Consider the following 20,680-nt stretch of genomic DNA (forward strand, 5'->3'; position numbering starts at 1 on the left):
CTTCTATACAAAAATGTTCTACATTAAATTTGAAATAAAAAAAGGTCCTATCCATAATCCTTCAAAAAAGAACGGTTCCAAAGTTACGGAGGTAGTAGAGTATAATTGGTCCAAAAAAGGCCTAACCCAAACATACAAAGTAAAAGTTTTCCACCAACACCAAATTGTTCTATATGGTCCACATATTGTTCAGTAAAAAGTTACACCATTTTGAGCGTCCGGTTTGGGGGGGGGGGGGAGATGGGGGAGAAGTCGGTAAATAAGTAGTTTTTTAAGTTTTTCGTCAATACTTCTAAAACTATGCTTTAGCATAAACAATGTTCTATACAGAAATGTTCTACATAAAATTTAAAACAAAAAAGGTTCTATACATAATTGCTATAAAATCAACGGTTCCAGAGTTACGGAGGGTGAAAAGTGGAGGTTTTCGATACTTTTTATATTGTTTGGGCAATTTCTAATATTATTTTTGATGAAAGACATTTTCTTTCGACAGGATTGTGTTTTGTAAATAAAATCTGCTATTTCAGTGGCCGATGGTATGTTAGTGATAAGCCCTTGAAGAAACGTCAACCTCACCAACCAAAATTATCATCAATTGCCCAAAAAATATAAAAAGTATCGAAAACCTCCACTTTTCACCCTCCGTAACTCTGGAACCGTTGACTTTATAACAATTATGTATAGAGCCTTTTTTGTTTTAAATTCTATGTAGAACATTTCTGTATAGAACATTCTTTATGCTAAAGCATAGTTTTAGAAATATTGACGAAAAACGTAAAAAAAACTACTAATTTACCGACTTCTCCCCCATCTCCCCCACCCCCAAACCGGACGCTCAAAATGGTGTAACTTTTTACTGAACAATATATGGACCATATAGAACAATTTGGTGTTGGAGGAAAACTTTTACTTTGGATGTTTGGGTTAGGCCTTTTTTTGGACCAATTATACTCTACTACCTCCGTAACTTTGGAACCGTTCACTTTAGAAGGATTATGCATAGAACCTTTTTTATTTCAAATTTAATGTAGAACATTTTTGTATAGGTTATTGCTAAACCGCATAGTTTTAGAAATATTGAAGAAAAACGTAAAAAACTACGAATTTACCGATTTCTCCCCCCTGTCCCCCCAAACCCGACGCTCAAAATGGTGTGACTTTTTTCTGAACATTATATGGACCATATAGAACAATTTGGTGTTGGAGGATAACTTTCACTTTGGATGTCTGGGTTATGCCATCTTTTGGATCAATTGTATCATACTATTCGTTTTGTTTGCAATTATTGTTGACATTATGTCCTTTAAAGTTTCTCCATTTGCTCCACTGTTTTCTCATTTTACGGCGCTGCTGTTGTTCGGTTTATTCTAGGTCTTTATGTGAATTCGACGATTCTTGTTTTTTTTTTGTTTAAGAACTTCGACGTTGTATCTTCTTCTTCTGTTTACCTTCTGGTTTTTGTATCAGCTAACTTCATCTTTATTTTGGCCCCGACTAACATGTGGCCAGCTTTTCCATTTTGACTGGATCGGTACATGGTCGATTTGATTTCTGTATCTTCCTCCTTAGTCCAGGAACCGAAGCTTTTCGCCTCGCAATTTTTACAGAATGGATCGATTTGCTTGAAAATTTGAGAATAAGTAGTGGATATTCCAAGGATCAAAATCTATATGATGCCGAAAGGCGCTTTTACCATGGGGGTGGTTGCCACCCCATCTCGGGGGTGGAAATTTTTTAATATATTTTGACTACAAAAGTTGATAAAAACATTCATTCTAAGCAAAAAACGTTCTATACATTTTTTTGATAAAATTAATAGTTTTCGATTTATTCGCTATCGAAAGTGTTAGTTTTATATCGAAAAAATCAATGTTTTTAAGATATGTATACTCATTTACGATTCACTCAATTTTTGCCGTAGAAAAAATTATTTCAAACTAAGTTCTTGGGAATTAAATAACCTACAATTTCATATTTAAGCATTTTTTCGTATCTCTGATGCTAATCTTTCTATTCTGAAGAAAATGACATTTTTTACCAAACTCCAAAAATTAGTTATTCGCTTTTAACTCCAGTTTTTTTTTTAAAGCTAATCATTCTAAGCCAATCAAACTTCTAGAATCTATTAATAATACATAAATAAAGAAGAATGAATAAGGCCAATGACTAAAAGCACCGCAAACTTACATTATTATGCTTCCACTTGGATTTCTTTTTTTTTTTTTTTTAAATATATTGATTTTTTAACCGTAACTTTTTTGTTTTATCCTAGAAAGTTTGGTAAAAAAGAATTTTGTAGGTTTTTACAAGATCTATAAGCCTATTAATATTAAATCTTTTTAAAATCCTCAGTCGCAAAAAGAGGTGATTTTGAAAGGGTTGGTAAAGGTGGTTTTTGCATGTTATTACAAGTTTTAATTTTGTCAATAGCACACTCAATTTTTGCCGCACAAAAACTTTTTGCAAACCAGGTTCATGGGAATAAAATATACTATAATTTCATATTTTTTCGTATCTCTGATGCTAATCTTTTTAATTTTAATTAGGGTGGTTTTCCCGTCTTTTGACTTTGAAACTACAATATTTAGCGAAGAAGAGCTAACATATTTGACGAAGAAGAGCTAACATATAATAAAGTACAGCTCGATTACTATTGGTCTTAAAGAAACTAAAAAGGTTTTGTTTATTTTTTTAAAAGGTATATTTTTGTTAAGTAAAGTTGTTTTCATAAAACGAAAGCTTTTGGAGTTATTAGCAGAAAACTTATTAAAAACATTGATTTTTTCTATATAAAACTAACACTTTCGATAGCGAATAAATCGAAAATTATTAATTTTATGAAAAAAATCTTTAGAACGTTTTTTGCTTATAATGAATGTTTTTACCAACTTTTGTGGTCAAAATATAATAAAAAATTTCCATCCCCGAGATGGGGTGGCAACCACCCCCATGGTAAAAGCGCATTTCGGCATCATATAGATTTTGATCCTTGGATTATCCACTACTTATTCTCAAATTTTCAAGCAAATCGATCCATTCTGTAAAAATTGCGAGGTTTTGTCCTATTTTAAGCTTCATTACTTGGACTACCTGGAGACTTCCACATTTCCTTGTGTATGTTTTTGTGTATACATACTTCCACCTATCATAATTCAATTAAAATATTCATTAATTTAACTAAAAATTAAAAAAAATCAACAAACTTACCGATAGCTTTAGCGATGTAACCAAAAGTGTTGACCGTAGCTCTTCTGATAGCCTTTTTGTGAGCTTTGAGCAATTCCAACAGCTCGAAACAAATTCTCATCCATTCTCTAGCCGAGACGTATTCCGGTCCTCTATCGGCAATACGACCGACTAAATCGATACAATTCTCCTGTACTTTTTCGTGCCTGTTCTTCAAAATGGGCGTTAAACGAGGCAGGAGATCTTTGATAGGAGGAGTCATCTTCGTCATACCTATGACATTCACGATAGCCTTCAGAGCTCCAAGAATAGATCCCAATACCTCTGGGTATTCTTCTCCGAGGTACTCGTAAAGAACGACTCCCAAATGACCCATCAGTTTTTCTTCCAGACATGTTTTCATCACCACAGCTATTCTCGATATGAGATCAGCCGCTTGTTGACGAACCTTTGCAGACTTGTTGTTCAATCTCCACAGAATGGTACCGCAAATCTGAGGCAAGTACGGCTTCACACGCTTGCCGAGCTGGTTAACAATTGTGCCAAAACCTAAAACACCACAAAAGTTACATTTAAGACAGACAAATATTTCGATACCCTGTTTTTAAACTACAAGGAGTAATTCAAATTTACTGCGTCGTATTTTTTTTGTAATTGGTCCAACCTCAAGCAAGTTTACTGCACTCCCAAGTAGCACAATAAAAACATTTTAGTTTTACTTAAGGTTTATAAAGGTTTTATTGTGGTAAATAAGAAGATAATGGCGTTAAAGTTACCTTGTAGATGTATTGCCAGAACTTTAAAACTGTTAATAAGCATTTGTCACTAGTTTTAAAGTGTCTAATAAGAGTATGAAATGAGACTAATTAATCTTAATAGATAATTTGTCCTATTGTAGTTTTAAAATGGTCTATTCTGAGTTCACTTTAAAACTAATCAGTTTTATGAAGAATTTCCGGACTGTTTGGTTTTATTAGATTCTAGTTTATGACCTTTAAGTTTTATTGCAGTTTTAAAGATTCTCCTAATATGACTAATAAAACCTTTTATTAAAACTACTTGATCTCAAGACTATTATGTCAGTAATAATCCGGTAATAATCAGCCGGTTTCATAATCAGTTAAAGTGGACTTTAAATTTTAGGTTGGTACCTTTATCAATGCAATTCATATGGGTAAATGTCAACTTTAAAGTGAACTTTAGTTAATGTTCACTTTAAGTTGATTATGAAACCAGGCGTAAAAGCAGTTAGTAGACTATATTAAAACCAAACGCTCTTAACTGAATCAATTTGGTTATCGTAAAGACTAAATTATGCTTCTTGTTAGAAACAATAAAACTAAACTCATCCCATCTTTTTTATGTTCAAAAGAGTCGGCCATTTGTTTTAGAGCGAAACAGTGGTGTAGTGTGTTGTAAAAAATGGAAATACAGTTGGTATGGAAAAAAATAAGTCGCAAGTACTTAAAATATAAACGAAATGGTCATTTTAAAAGAAAAGTACAACACACACAGCACTACGACGCCTCTATTTTAGGGTATATTCACAATAAAACTGAGTGGCATTATTAACAGCAGCATTAAAACTAAACGGTTTTCATTCCAAGGCAACCTTGCTTTTATGTAGGATATATGCTCTTGGAAAGGTATAAAATAAAATCATTTGATCTTAACAATTCTCTGTCGATGGACTAAATAGTTTTATTTGGATTTCAGCCATATTGCTTTCTGGAGATGCTGAAAGCAATGATAGATTACAATATAAGGCTTACATAAAAATTATAAATAAGCGACTTAAAGACATAAGTTCGATTTATTTTAACATTAAAACATTAAAATTGTAGATACAATTATTTTTCTTTCAAATTAATATTTTTCGGATTTAAATTGTTTTATTATTTTTATTTTTTAATCGCCAAAAGTCAGAAATTTTAGGGCGCGTGAGTTATTTAGACCTATTTTTGTTAACATTATGAATAAAGTTGGATGCGCAAGTGTTTTTCTACCTTGACAGTCTGAAATAACCAAGTACTTTTTATTATTTTATGGTTACAAATACGTACCTATCTACCTATCATAACACATGTAAAAATTTGTTGGGCTATATGGAATATATGGGTTTAAAGAATCATTTAATATGGTAAATTGTCTTTAAAAGTGTCCATTTAAGAAACCTGTGTCCATTTAAGAAAGTGTCTTTTAACATGGTTTTAAAAGCACCCTCACAGCAGCTTTAAAACCAGTTGCTTAAGAAAACAAAGTTTTAAGAAGGTTTTTATTTTTGGTTTTATTGACCTCTTTCAGAGTTGGCCCTTTTATGCTGAAAACGGTTTTATTGCAACCTTAAAGTTTACTTAAAAACCAAATGGTTTTAATTTTAGTTTTATTCTACAGTTTTAAAGCATCCTTAAAAGACTTAATAAACCCGTTCGGTGCTACTTGGGCTGTTATGAAATTAGGTTAAGTTTTGACAACTGCATTCTCATCTTATGATTTGTCTGCCAAATCGTAAAGCGATGAACATTGGAATATGTTTTTTGAATTGCGGAGTAATCTACAAAAGAGAAGGGGAACAGTTGTTTAACGTTTCTCACTACGCTCAAGCGTGCTGGCGCGATACCGCGGCAACGCGAGTCGAAGGTAAGGATATTCAACACCCTGTATCGGGTGTATGCTATATGTTGAAAGTATGCACTTTTATTTGAAATAATAAAAAAAATTAAATATTTCAAACCATACCCCCCCTAACATCAAATATATCGACTATTAATAAAAATTTAGGTGAAGTGAAATGAAAGAAGATTAATGCGTTGTTGGATGTTGGGTTTTGGGTTGTATAATATGAATGAGAAATGGTTTATATTTGAGCACTGAATTTTTTTTAGATTTTTCGGTAGATTTTATACAGTTTTCAGTAGATCAGTAAATTTAAGTTCAAATCAGTAGGTCTACTGAAAAATCAGTAGACCCGGTAACCCTGTTTATCAGTCACTGTTACGAGATGAGCTATTTCCCAGAAGTTAAAAAGGAAGTAAGTATTGTTTTGCCTATAATCATAACTTTTCGTAGAAATAGTACAAGTTGGAGCGAGAAAAGAAATAAAGACAAGGTATAGCACAATTTTACCATAAAAGTAGGTTAGGTAAAACAGTAAATTCCACGGATGTTTATAAATTGAAAAACATCTTTATTCTTGTAACTCTCGATTTGTCTTTTGAGTATTTTATCTTTTTTTAAAGTGTATTTTTAAATTTAGTTTTTTTTTATTTTTAATTTTATTATAACCTACGTATTTTTAATTGCTATTTTAGGTTTGTTCTAGTTTTAAATTAGTTCTACTTTTTATTTCTAATCATTGTTTTAATTTTATTTTATTATTACCTACGTGTTTTTAATTGCTATTTACTCTCTTAATTTCTAAAAACAAGTCAAAAAATGAACCTAACCTTACAAATCCTTACATAACTACAAAGTTATCTCGTAACTTCACCTAGAACGTTGCGTTATAAAATAACAGTTCATACATCAGATAACTCAAGAAGTAACGCAAGTAGTTAAGTTAAATATGAGCCCATCAGAATCAAAACCTGCTAAGTCCTAAATTTTTCGTTTCCCTTTTTTTTTACACAATTTCAAAGTGTAACTATCTATTAACCTACAGGCCTAAGGTTTCGGCTCAAAAACCTTCTAAATCCTCTTCAAAATACCACTGAAATGTTAAGGGGATGGGTACGTATTTTCGGCTGCAATACTATTCAAATGGGGATTAATTTTTTTCGAATCCTGAGAAAACTAATAAGTATTTTTGAAAAATTTAAACGCAGAATGAAAGATTGCGTTATTAGCGAGGGCCGAAAGTCCCTGAGAACTTCTATAATGTTTATTTTTCATGCTGTTCCTATGACGTTATTATTATGGTCGAGAGCAATCTGGATGCTATTATTGCTGATGGTGAGGTTAATTGTAAGGGTTTCAGTATCTACAGGTGTGATCGCAACCAAATGACTAGTGCAAAGCAGAGTGGTGGTGGAGTAATAATCTTTATTAACAACATAATTCAGTCTAAGCGTATTTCGATTGATTAAGTTCGAGTTGAACAATTATACATATTATGCCAGTGCGATAACACGGTGTTTGTGATTGGTGGTGTTTACATTCCCCCACAGTCTCCATGTGAAATTTACTCGAGGCATTGTCAAACTGCTGAGAGATTCGTTTTGCAGTACTCATAGTATGTTCGTATTTGGTGATTACAACTTGCCTAATGCAGCATGGGATAATGATGAGTATGGTGTGTTGGTGAATTGTCCTGGTGGAGATCCTGCGGTGGATGTTGCACAAGCTTTTGGTTATTTGAAATACTTCCAAAATAACAATGTCCCTAACAATCGTCATGTATTTTTAGATTTAGTTTTTTTCTAACGTTAGGGAACTGAATGTTATCAAAGTGGGAGATCCACTTGTTGATCCAAGTTTACACCATGTAGGATATGAATGTTCCATAGCTCTCAACTTAAACGACACTAAAACTACAAAATTGATTTATGAAGATTTTTTTTATGATTTTAGGAACGGTAATTATTTTGAACTGAATAAATTTCTTTCATTCATTAATTGGGATGGGTGTTTGGATAATAACGTTGATGATGCAACAAGTCTCTTCTATGATATCATTTTAACAGGGATTTCTCTCTTTATTCCTCTGAAAAAATATAGAACATCTACCTTTCCTAAATGGTTCTCTTCAGACCTAAGAAAATTAACAAGGAAGAAAAGGTATGCGCACCTTGTTTATCTTAAAAATCATTCTGACATTGAGTATATGAAGTTTTCACGTCTTCGAGCTGAATGCAAACGTTTATCTGAAATATGTTTTAACAACTATATTAGAGGGATTGAGTCAGACCTAATTAATAATCCTAAATCCTTTTGGAAGTATGTTAATGACAAAAGGTCAGGTCATCATTTACCTAATTTCTTATTTTACCAGGAAGATACAGCCTGTAATGGTCTAGATATAGCGAAGTTGTTTATGAATTTCTTTCAGACAGTGTACATACCTAACAACAATCACTCTCAATTGTCTACAATTTCCGAAATTAAAAACTCAAATGTAAGCATTCATACACATCCTATTTCTGTTTCTGATATTTTTAATTGTATTAGGTCGATTCCCAATAAGCTCACTACTGGTGCAGATGGCGTCCCAAATTTCCTGCTGAAAAAGTGTGTTTGTACGATTGTTGTGCCATTATTTTTATTATTTAATAAATCCTTGGAAACTTCGACGTTTCCGATGGCCTGGAAGGAAAGTTATATTGTACCTGTATTTAAGAGTGGTCTGAAGGATAATGTTGAAAATGACCGTGGTATCTGCATCCAATCTGCTATTCATAAGCTGTTTGACTGCTTTGTAGCTAAGCAGCTTTCTTGGCCTTGTCGAAATTTACTATCTGAGTCACAACATGGTTTTTGCAAAAATAAGTCCACTGCGACAAATTTGGTATGCGCTCTTGCAAGAGACTGTCCCAGTCTCTTGCGCCAAATTCATTTTAATGTTCCCTATCGAGCCCTTCGCTATCATAAAACATTCAATGTCTCTTACCACAGAACATCCTATGGTTTTCATAGCCCAGTCGATGGATATATGGGATTATTGAATATTAGTAATGTTGATGTTTTCAATATTTCATTGGATCAACTGAAGAGATCTCTGGCTTTATGATGTTTATTGTTGTAGATAATATTTATTTTCTGTTTCATTATTGTTAATACGTCTTGTTAAATTTAGTGTTATATGTTAGGTATATTTGTTACATCTTATATTTTAGGTATATTGTGATTGCTTGTATTATTGCATTGTATCTTCTTATGTGTACTACTCTTTTGTGTTGATGCTAGTTATTATTATTATTTACTTTATAATTACAATTTTTATGGGGTTTTCCCGTATGATAAATAAATAAAATAAATTTTAATAAGTTACAGGGGTGAAAAACTAAGAGAAAATTTAGTGTGATTTTTAATTTCAAATATCTCATTCAAAATAAACTTTTTATTTATTCTAAGGGACTTTCGGCCCTCGGTAATAATTTAGTCTTTCATTCTGCGTTTCAATTTTTCAAAAATATTTCTTGGTTTTTTCAAGATTCGAAAAAAATTAACACAATGTCCGTGGTAATATTTTCCAAATCTATCTTTGTCTTACAACGCACTCAGTCGAATAGAATATTGTCAGCATATTGTCAGTCAGACAGTGACAATTTTAAATATTTGACATGGCATCGGTAATATTTTGAGTTGTTGATTAAATAATATTGATATATAGTGTATATGATAAATAATTGATTTAAGACGTGAACTTAATAAAAAGTTATTTATTGTGTATTATTTGTGGAAGATCCAAGCAGAGAATACATCAGGATAATAATATTCTGTGATCCAAGTATTTTGTTGTTAAAGATGTTCAAAATTGTAAGCGTTCCATAGTAACAATATATTATTAAAAAATCACTTTAACACTTTTCCCCTTTTCTTGAATGAGTATTAGTTTTTGTTCTACATATAAATTATTACAATCACTGAATACATAGTTAGTGAAAAAATTATCACATTTGAAGGGCCACGGAAAAGAACGATCAGAGTCCATTTTTGGTCAAAATTTAAATATTGGCACCATATTTTAGCTTTTCGTGGAAATAATCTAACCATGGTTTCGTTTGTACAATAACGATCACCGTACGTTATAATTAAAAATGTTGAATTTAATTTTCCTGTACCAAAATATACAAACTAAAACTTTCAAACTGGATTTGCACAGAATGAGCAAAATGTGACTCTGATCGTTCTTTCCCGTGGCCCTTCATTTATTAACTAAATTAATAATCTGCAATTATACAAATAACAGTTATCCAATAACATTCAAAAGCCATCTCTTTAAGTTACTGATGACATTTTCAAGTAGAATGACATTCTAGTAATGTTTACATATCCATACCAGTGCGAATTTTACTACACGTAATTTGCCGTGTAAAGACAGAAAAAGTAGGGATAGCCGTAAAATACTTGCGAATTATGTACCGATGGCCTTAACGTAGAATCAAACTCTGCTAGGTCCTTAGTTTTATGAACAATAAAATACTTCTTTTTCTTGTATATTTTGTATGTTTTCCTATCAAAATGGCTTAATACCTACTTTTAGTGCATTAATTGCGCCTAAAAGCAGTTGAAAATGAGCAATATTATGTGGGCTTAGAATCAACATCTGCTAAATCCAAACTAAAAGTACAAATTTCATGCAGAAAGATGACTCTATACCAAATTAGTGTGCCATTTTATGACATTTATTGATGCCACTTTGATTAAGAAATGCGAGATACTTTTTGGGAAATTTACATTTTCAATGTTTTTTTAGTCTCCTGAAAAATTTTAAAAAATGTATCTAGCAGGTTTTGATTCCATAGGCCTCATATTATACATCACACCAATTCGACGATTATGACTTAACTACAAGATAACTTTTCGTCATATTTAACTTGATACATTACAGGACTGATTATCTCAAATAAAATAATTTAATTTATATCTGTACTAAAGCCACATAAAAACTTACCATTTAACATGACCACGTCTTCTGTAGTTTGTTCTTGGAAAGCATAAAGAATACCATCAATCAACTGTTCTTCTAGTCTGGAATCAATATCTGCGGCTCCTAAATTACCCATTATCTTCTCGATACTCTCCATGACCATCTTTCTGTAGGCTTCGTTTTCGTCTTTGAGATCATCCACGATCCTGTTGATTATTTCAGAGGCTCCAACCTAAAAGATTTGGATTTATTCAAAGTACTCTACGACAAAGATGAGTTGAACTACATACAAGTTTTTATTTCCATAAGATCCATAACTGTGAGGTTGATTTTAGCTCCATAGGCACAAGCTAAGGAGCTCTAAGAGGCTATCTCTATCACATCTTTGCCGCAAAATTTATTTTTTGGACCAATTTGCCAAATTAATTACTTCGACTGTCTTTTAAATGACTATCAGATCCACGCATTTTTCCGTTTTATAAAACAATTTTCGATAAATTTCAATAATATAAAACATGTGCTCTCCTTATATTAGTTTTAGAAAGCAACTGTCGATGCACAGGTGAGGTGTCGCGCGCCTCGTGTTGTACACAAACGAGTTTTAGCTCGGGTAGGTACCGTTATAAATACAGTTGTAACTTCGTTTCTATTTCAGATTTCTTAATACAATTTTAGGAGACTATTTCTATGATAACTAGTGATTTTTTTACGTAAAAAAACAAAAATTGATTTTTTGAAAATTTAGATTGTCTCCTTAAGGTTTTAGGTATATATTTTCTTACCTTGTTTGCAATTTCTACGGTAGTATCTACCAGCTGCCTGTAGTTACGTCTGTCTAAAGCCATTCTGTGGTTCCAGAAATGTTTAAAGAACTGTGGCAATATCTCTTCTTTGATATACTGAGCTTCCACACCATCTGTAGAGCAACACTGTTTCACTACCTAAAAAAAAATAATGTAACAGATAAAATTATTTTTAAACAAAGCCTACGAACAAGCTACTGGTAATAGATTAACATCAGTATACATAATACGTCAAATATATTATTATAAACAACCATAATATGAGTGCTATTTTTATTCTTCAAAATGACACCCCTATGAGAATTTTTTTACGTTTTTGGGCCTTTTTAATAACCCAGCCACTTTGCCAGGACGTTTTCTCAATAAATACCCTTTAAATTAGACTCCATTTGGATTATCCTGTTATAAAGGTTATGATGGCAATGATGTCGAAACCTGTCCTTAATTTTAATAAATAAAAAATTGTTTTAAAATTTGTAATTTCATTTGGAGATTAGTAACCGCTATCACAGTCCCGACAAGGTTCTAGGAGAAACCATCTCTTAAGGAGGGGGCAATGTACCGACGGCCCTGTGTATTCTCGATGCTGCCGTCCTTCGACTCGACTCATCGCGCATGTACTGGATCTTTCGAGAACACAGAATCAGCATATCGATGGTGAGCAGGCAAAATGTCCTATCTCGCATTTTGTCGATTTTTATATATTTGGTCGAAACAATCTTAAATGTGACTATTTATCACCCCATTAAGGAATATTTGCGAAAAGCGACAACGTTGCCTCGGTACTTGCGCATTTCAATTTGGCTCATTGAAAACAGACACCATTTGGAATGCGGGATGTCCTATCTAACGTCCATTCTAATTTACGTGAAGTGGCTGTGAACATAGTGCTGATTATTTTGGTATAATCACTGTAAATAGTGACCTGTTTTACTATAAAAAGGTATGTATTGATTCTTAAGTTCTGTGTGCATCGTATTATCTATATAGAATTGGATAAAAATGTTATTTAAATTAAAAATAACATTGAATTTAATACTTATGTAGATAGGATGATTTGTCAGAAAATAAATTGACCTAGTAGGCGTCTGAAACGTGTCAAATGGAGTTAGGACAATTTGTTTTTGTTCATATTATAAATTTAAATGCTTTTTATACATAAATTATGAGTACCTAACTGCTATTATTTATATTACAGTGTGATCCAGCGGAATCCTGAACCGAGGAAAGAAGTTAGTGAATATGTGTAGAATAAAAAATTCGATGGAGATATGCAAAAAATCAATGAACCCACCTTCCACTGAGGTATTATTTTTTAGTGGATATAATAAAAGTATTTTTAAAATAATCTATGTTTTAGGCAAGTACGATTGCTAAGGTTACCGATATGCCCACTGTCTCTGTGATGCAGATTCCGATGGAACCCTACAATACATTGAACCAACCCTCCGCTCAGGTAACATTTTTAATCGTTACATAAAAGTCCTTGTATATTTTAATTCGTAATTTTTAGGAAAATGAGGTTTCTGAAGTGATCGATACATCCACTCTCACTCTAATAACTATCCGAGGTGAAACTGTTGGCAGTGAAATAATTTCAATTAATGAAAATCTTATATCTCTCCCAGAAAAATCTGGATTCCCCCAGGATATTACTCACACTGCTAATAGCTCTCCTGTGTATACGATCAATGATTTTTTGGACTTAAATAATATTTCAGGATCAAATCCTGAAAATGACACCGAAAGTTACACAGACAATATTTCTCAAGAAAGCTTATCCGATGAAGACTATGTTCAGAACCATGATGGACATTCTGATTCAAATACAGCCACTAGTTCATTTAATGAGTTGTCCGATGAATATTTGTCTGATGATTTAGTAAATGATCACGATATAATTCAAAATCAAGAAAATATTAATAGAAATGACCCAAACAATTCTAATATTACAGAAGGGCGCAAAAGACGACGACGGGCTGATTCCACTCAGTGGAAACGTAATATTAATAAACAGTTGAGAATGGAAGGCAAACCTTATCTTGGATTTGCAAAGGGTAAAAACCAAAAGTCCAAACAAAACACCCAGCGATCAGCTCGAAAAATCAAACCAACTTGTAACAGTACCTTGTGTCAAAGATCAAAACTTAGACAATGTTCTCTTTTTACTGAAAATATCGGACGTTCTATTTTTGATAAATTTTGGGAGATCACTTGGCCACAAAAACAGTCATTTGTCACTGCTCATGTGATAAAAATTGAGAAAAAGAGGAACACTGTAGATCGAAATGATTCTAGACGCAATTTTACGTTTCAGTATAGATTAAATAACGGACAAGGTGTAAAGCAAGTTTGTCGACAAATGTTTTTGAACACGCTTGGTATCAATTACAAAATGGTTCAGAGATGGTGTCAACAAAGTTCATATAATATCCCTCGTCTAGCAGATCAGCGCAATAAACAAGTAAGTGATCGACTCGAACTAGCAAGAACAATCAAGTACATACCTCCAAAAAATTTTAAATGAACTGCCTAAAATGCCGTCACACTACGCTCCAAAACGTTCATATAAACTATATTTGGAACCCATATTTCATACAATTTCTGATGTTTTTAAATTGTATCTTAGTAAATGCGAAGCTGAAAGCGTTGCCTCTCTTGGCAGAAAGAAGTTTTCAGAAATAATTAGTCAACAAAATATTTCAGTTTTTCCCAATAAGAAGGACCAGTGTAACACGTGTTGTAGCTACAGAACTGGAAACATAACAGAAGAGGCATGGCAAGCTCATCAAAAACGTAAACAGGACTCGAGAGACGAAATGGAAAAAGACAAACGTGAAGCTCAGTTAGGAAATCAGTTCACAATACAATTAGATTTCCAGGCCGTAAAATTAGCTCCCTTTACACACGCAAACGCGTTTTATTACAATACCAAGCTTGCCTGCCACAACTTGACAGTATACAATTTGGCTACAAAACATGCCAGTTGCTATTGGTTTTCTGAAGATCAGAATAATCAGCTTGTTGCATCAACATTTACTTCTTGTTTACTTGATTTTCTTGCAAGATATTGTGTAACAGAGAATAAAAAACCTATAACAATTTTTTCGGATGGATGCACTGCTCAGAATCGGAATGCAGTTATGGCCAATGCCCTTTTAAATTTCAGTATGTTACATAACATAACAATACATCAGAAATTTTTAGAAGTTGGGCATACGCAGATGGAGGTGGATTCTGTGCATGCATGCATTGAGAGAAAATTAAAAAATAGAGAAATTAAAGTTCCAAGTGATTACATATCTATCACAAAAGAAGCTAGAAAGCTTCCAAACCCATATGAGGCTATTACTTGCGATTTCCGTTTTTTCAGAGATTATAGCAAAACTTTAAGGTATTCTTCTATTCGCCCAGGACGAATAGTAAACGATGCAACTGTTATGGATATAAGATCTATTTTCTACAGTCCGTTAGGACATATTAAGGTAAAACTTGATCACACGGAATCAAATTGGACTGATCTTCCTGTAAGACCAAAAACCATCCCACCAATATCTAAATATCCTGCATTATTTACCGAACGATGTAAAATTTCCAAGGTAAAGTGGCATCATCTACAAGAATTAAAAAGTGTCATTCCATCGGACTGTCACTTTTTCTATGACAATTTGCCACATATTGTTTAGATTCACTTAGAACTTTTTATTGTTTTAGTTTATCTGTTATAAAAAAGTTATTTTAATTTAATTTGTATTATATAATCATAATGCAAAGAGTCCTATGTAACAAAATATTTTATTTCAAACTGTCCTAACTGACTCACTAAATGTATAATGCGAGTAAATCAATTTTTGTTAACATTCATTTTTACGTAATAAAATTTAAGTAACTACGTATTTTTTTTATTCGTCCCTATTATCAATATTTTTCAATTTTTTTTTTTGGCCCTTGGGAGCTATGATATTTTTCAAATAAAATGATTTTTTCTTCCTCCTGTAAAACACACTTTTTGTAGATAGGACATATTGCCTGCTCACTGTCGATATATAAATGCAATCATTTACATTCTGTAGTTAGTAAGAGTTTATAAATATTTTAACTATTTATAATGGGAAATAAGCCATAATATTATTAAAAAATGATTTTTATTAACGTTTCGACGCCCAAATCGGGTGCCGTTGTCAAAATACAAAATACTACTAACAGAAACAAAAATGTTGTTGCTTAGTAAAAAAACTCTTCTAATAATTTATTTAATTTGACTCATTTATATCGGCAATTCAGATACATATGATACATTTTAAAGTAGAAGACTTTAAAATGATATTGCCAATATTTATGAGTTGCGTTCCTGGGACGACTTTACTGAAAGATAGTTCATTCGATTACATGAAATCAACCCCAACTCAATTTATTTATTTTCAATCGGGCCCAAATCGGCACCCGATTTGGGCGTCGAAACGTTAATAAAAATCATTTTTTAATAATATTGTGGCTTATTTCCCATTATAAATAGTTAAAATTGTAAAAATGCCACAAGAAAATAGTTTCAGAACAGTTTATAAATAGTTGTTCTGAAGCTATTTTCTTGTGGCATTTTTGTAATTAACTATTTTTGATGGGAAATAAGCCACAATTTAACTAAAAAAATGATTTTATTAACGTTTCGACGTCCAAATCGGATGACTTCAAAATACAAAAAATATTAATGATATTAATATTTTTTGACTATTTTGACAACGGCATCCGATTTGGACGTCGAAACGTTAATAAAATCATTTTATTAGTAAACTTGTGGCTTATTTCCCATTAAAAATAGTTAATTTATAAATAGTATCGAAAATTTTGAATAATAAATCGGAATTGTACGCGGTTTTAAGTCGGGAATTTAATAAATGCATTATATAAATTTAAATAAAATTAAAATAAAAACTAAATAAATAAATTTTTACTAACAGAAATATAAAATATTACCTTCAAGACGATCTTCTTCATCTCTTCGTCTGGAGACTGAAACTCTCGTATAAGGATCAACATTACTTCTCGGGTATAGTAGTTAGCGTATTCAGCGTCCATAAGAGGAATCAAATAACCGATGGCCTTAAGGAAAGCTGCCAAACCTTTACCACGATGAGTACGAATACCCTTCCACAGGGGTTTGAGAACGGAATCGAAGCTTTCAATACCGTAGGGAGTAGCAGCTTCTGCAAGAGCAGCGATACCTAAAAACAGATTGATTAATTTTGAATCTAAGGAAACATGTATGTGCCCCCCTTACGTTTTAGAAAGCAACTGGCGAGTTGCCGGTGCACAGGTAAGGCGTCGGGCGCCGTGTTGTACATAATGTTTTACGTAAAAAAACAATTTTTTGAAAATTTAGAAAGTAAAAGTCCCCTTAACATGAAATACTTACCCAACGCAGTAATGGTCCTAACTTTTTGTTGCTCGTCAACCAAACCGTGCTCAATAATTTCCACCAGCGATTTTAAATGCGGCAAGATGGCACAACCCATCAAAATAGCGATTTGCTGGACGATCTTAATACCGGTATGCCTAGCCTGCCACGATTTCTTAGATCTACATACTGCCTTCAAGAAAGGAAGCAACGAGGGAATGCCCAAAGCTGATGCTACTACAGCGAACGCACGCGCAGTGGTGTTTCTTACGTATTCGTCAATGTTGTCAATATCCGGTCTCATCGTGGAAATCATCGTAGCTAGACCAGCAGCTTTGGCAAGGTTAGAAATGATTTCACGACCTGCAATGACAATAAATCTAAATACGGTTCACAAAACAATTGCTCAAATACAAAAAATGTTTTATATCAAACAGGTAAAGGAAACGTTAAACAATAAGGAATGCACGTAATTTTTTTCTTGTTGCCATATTCTAAATTTGAAAAAAAATCAGATTTTTTTGACATGTCTGACATGCCATTCCTATTACAGCGAACATTTTATTGGGTAGAATTAGTGACGAGTTTATATGACGTCATTATTATATTTGGAGGGATTGTAAATGGTAACTGACGTCTATCATAATATTGGAGGTTAAATATAATGTCAAATTATTGTTTTCAAATTATATTTTATTTATTTAGTTTATATTCTAACAGGTTATTTTGTAACCCTTTCACTTCCCTATCCTTGATTGGTCGATTAGGTTCATAATAGTTTTGTTGTATGGTAGGTTTAATTAGGCGTTAATTTTAAGAAATTCTGCTGGCTAAATGGACACATCTCCCAAAGGCCGTAAAAGAAGAAGAAAAAAGAATAAACAGAAATCTTACATAGCCTTCTATATTATATCATGACTTTGACACTTATATTACAGATAGTTATCTTTGTTTCACACTCTTAAAAACAAAGACAAATAGTGTAGCCGGTAGCTGTTTTGGTAAATAGACATATATTTCTTATTCGGCAACATCGCTTTCCTACTAAACCTAACGGTAGCAAAAATACTAATATACATATGAGGAAAAATTTGTTAAATTTGTTTGTCGTCAAGTTTGTACTGGTGGGTTATGATATCATTAAATCTGACGTGCATTCCTAATTGTTTGACTTCTAGTTTATCTAATGGCGGCATCACACTTCGCTATGTGTTATTTGTTATGCGCCTTATTCGGCCGCATAAGACGAAGTGTGGAGGGGAGAGTTCATTCGTCAATATTCGCTTTATGCGCACGGATAGCGCATAGCAAATACGCCTATTCGTCCAGTTGTCGGTTTTGACACACTTCAAAGGACAAATATTTGGGCGCATAAAGCGTAGCAGCATAACAAATAGCACATAGCGAAGTATGGTGCCGGCATAACAAAAAAGTTTTCGCATTCGTCGATAAGCTATTGAAGATTGAAAACTACACTACTGGTCAAAAAATCCGGATACTTGCATTTTGTGTGTTTTTGAAGTTATACTTCTTTAGGCGCGATTGAGAGTAAAATTTCATAATTCTGCGCGCATGCGCACACAGACAGTATGATATAAACGTTATACGGGATCTGATTGGGCGTTAAAATCATCTGTCAATAATTGTTCAATACGGAGATTTTGGATAAACAAATTAATGTTGTGTATATTAGTTTTTATTGTTGTGATGGCAGAGAAAAATGCAAGTTTATAATATTGTAGTGACTTTTTAAATAGTTTTTAAAAGCGACAGGTACCTAATAATTGTAAATGTTTCAGTATCCTAATAAAAAATTTCCCTAGTAAAATAGTATGTAATGCTTTGATTTACATAATTTGATTACCATCAAAATTTCTATCAATATTCACCTAATATATTGTTTTCTTACTCTATGTTTTGTTGTATTCTAATATTTCTTTCAATTCTAAATAACTCCCATTCAAAAGCAAAATAATTTGGTTAAATTCAGAACCGTCAAAAGTTTAATCCGTTTAGTTAGTTGATCTTCGCACATGATGACACATGGTATCCGTGGGTAAAAGTTTAAGGTGAATGAATTTCAATACTAACTGCGCTGATAAGCGGGTTCGAACCCCAATGGAAACTTTTATTTTTTTTTTATTTTTTTATACATTTTATGATTGTAAGTTTATTATATAATTTTTTTTTCAGAAAATACGTATTTAGTTAAAAAATTTTCCTACATTGTTCAGAAATCATTTGTGGCATTTTTCAATGTGTTTGTTTGTGTGTGTTTTATTCTTTTATTATTTTAATTTTTGGCACTTTTTTAATAAAATTTTTTGAGAAGTAGTAAGTATTAAAATTAGTTTAATATTTAAATAAAATATAAATAAACTGTTTGAAGTATATTAATTTCGTTGAAATCATATAATAGAAGTATAACTTCTTACGTGCGTACAAAGTACACACACATTCTTTTTTTTAGTTCCCTTGCGTAAGGTCCGGTGGGGAAAGTGTGTATTCGGGGTAAGTGTGTAAAGTCAAAATATATTTTATTGTGGTTATATACTAGTGTCGCCATCTATGATTCGTTAAAGAAGAATACAAATGCTTACAAGGTCAACTGAAACCAAGATTCGCTTTGCTTTTATTTAACTAGAAAAGTGTCATTCTGTCTGTACCTAACGTTAAGTGCGCATTTCATGCGAGACGTGCCATTTAAAATCAAGCACCATCGGCATTCTGTGTTGAAATTTAAAATTTTTTTGAAGTTATACTTCTTTAGGCGCGATTGGGAGTGAATTTTTATTATCCTGGGTGCATGCGCAGTATAGAGTTCGTTGCTAAATCCAAAAAATATATTCACTCTCCGTCTATATTCTTTGCTAAATCTTTCAAGTTATGTATGTATCAGTGCAATAAAGGTGTGGAAAGAATATATTGCTGTTTTTAGTAAATATATTTATTATAATATTTGTGTCTTTGGATTTGCCTTGCTCGGGAGAGTAAAATAATAAGTAATATTAAAACATTTTTATTTTTATACTTCACTTGATTACTTTGTCACCGTGATTGTAATTATGTCCGAGAAGTGAAGTAAACAAAGCCGTGGTAGCTTATTGGTACAGCATTCGACTAGAGATTGAGAGGTCCCGCGTTCAAATCCGGACAATTCATATTTCTTCTTTTTTTTTAATTTTAGGTATTGTTTTAATAAAAAAAAATTTTAAGTGGTAAAGTGGTAAGTATTAAAATTAGTTTAATATTTAAATAAAACACAAATAAAAGTATATTTATTTCGTTGAAATATATAATAGAAGTATAACTTCTTACGTGCGTACAAAGTATACACACATTCTTCTTTATTTGCACTTTTAAAGTACACACTTACCCAGATTCCATTTCTATTGATTCATGGCTAAAAAATAAATCGTAGAAAGGGGGAAGTGGGTACTACGGACATAGTTTAAAAAAATTAAAATATGGTGACGTCATTGCCGTGGAAAGTTATAAAATGAAGCAGTTGTAGACATATTAAAATATTAGCTTCAAATCTTATTTGGTCTCAAAATGCGGTATGTACATATACTAACTTTTAATATTTTGCTACATACTTACCCCATCTGACCTTAGAGTGGTTTTAATGAGGAAAATTAAAAATTAATAATAAAAACGTTCATTTATAACAATAAAAACGGTTCTTTTAATGTTTTTAAATGA

General features: G+C 32.3%; 1 protein-coding gene across 2 annotated transcripts in view; it reads right to left on the bottom strand.

Annotated features, from left to right (window-relative positions):
* Positions 1-20,680, bottom strand: part of LOC114325669 (splicing factor 3B subunit 1) — a 109,358-nt gene that overhangs the window by 20,073 nt on the left and 68,605 nt on the right. For both annotated transcript variants that reach the window (XM_028273790.2, XM_028273791.2), the window contains 5 exons: positions 16,994-17,338; positions 16,555-16,802; positions 11,560-11,718; positions 10,802-11,009; positions 3,211-3,738 (listed from right to left, as the gene is read on the bottom strand). In XM_028273790.2, the coding sequence (XP_028129591.1) occupies positions 3,211-3,738; positions 10,802-11,009; positions 11,560-11,718; positions 16,555-16,802; positions 16,994-17,338 (1,488 nt within the window). The remainder of the gene's footprint in view (positions 1-3,210; positions 3,739-10,801; positions 11,010-11,559; positions 11,719-16,554; positions 16,803-16,993; positions 17,339-20,680) is intronic.

The sequence above is a fragment of the Diabrotica virgifera genome, chromosome 4 (genome assembly GCF_917563875.1).
Source record: "Diabrotica virgifera virgifera chromosome 4, PGI_DIABVI_V3a".
In the NCBI taxonomy this organism is placed as follows: domain Eukaryota; kingdom Metazoa; phylum Arthropoda; class Insecta; order Coleoptera; family Chrysomelidae; genus Diabrotica; species Diabrotica virgifera.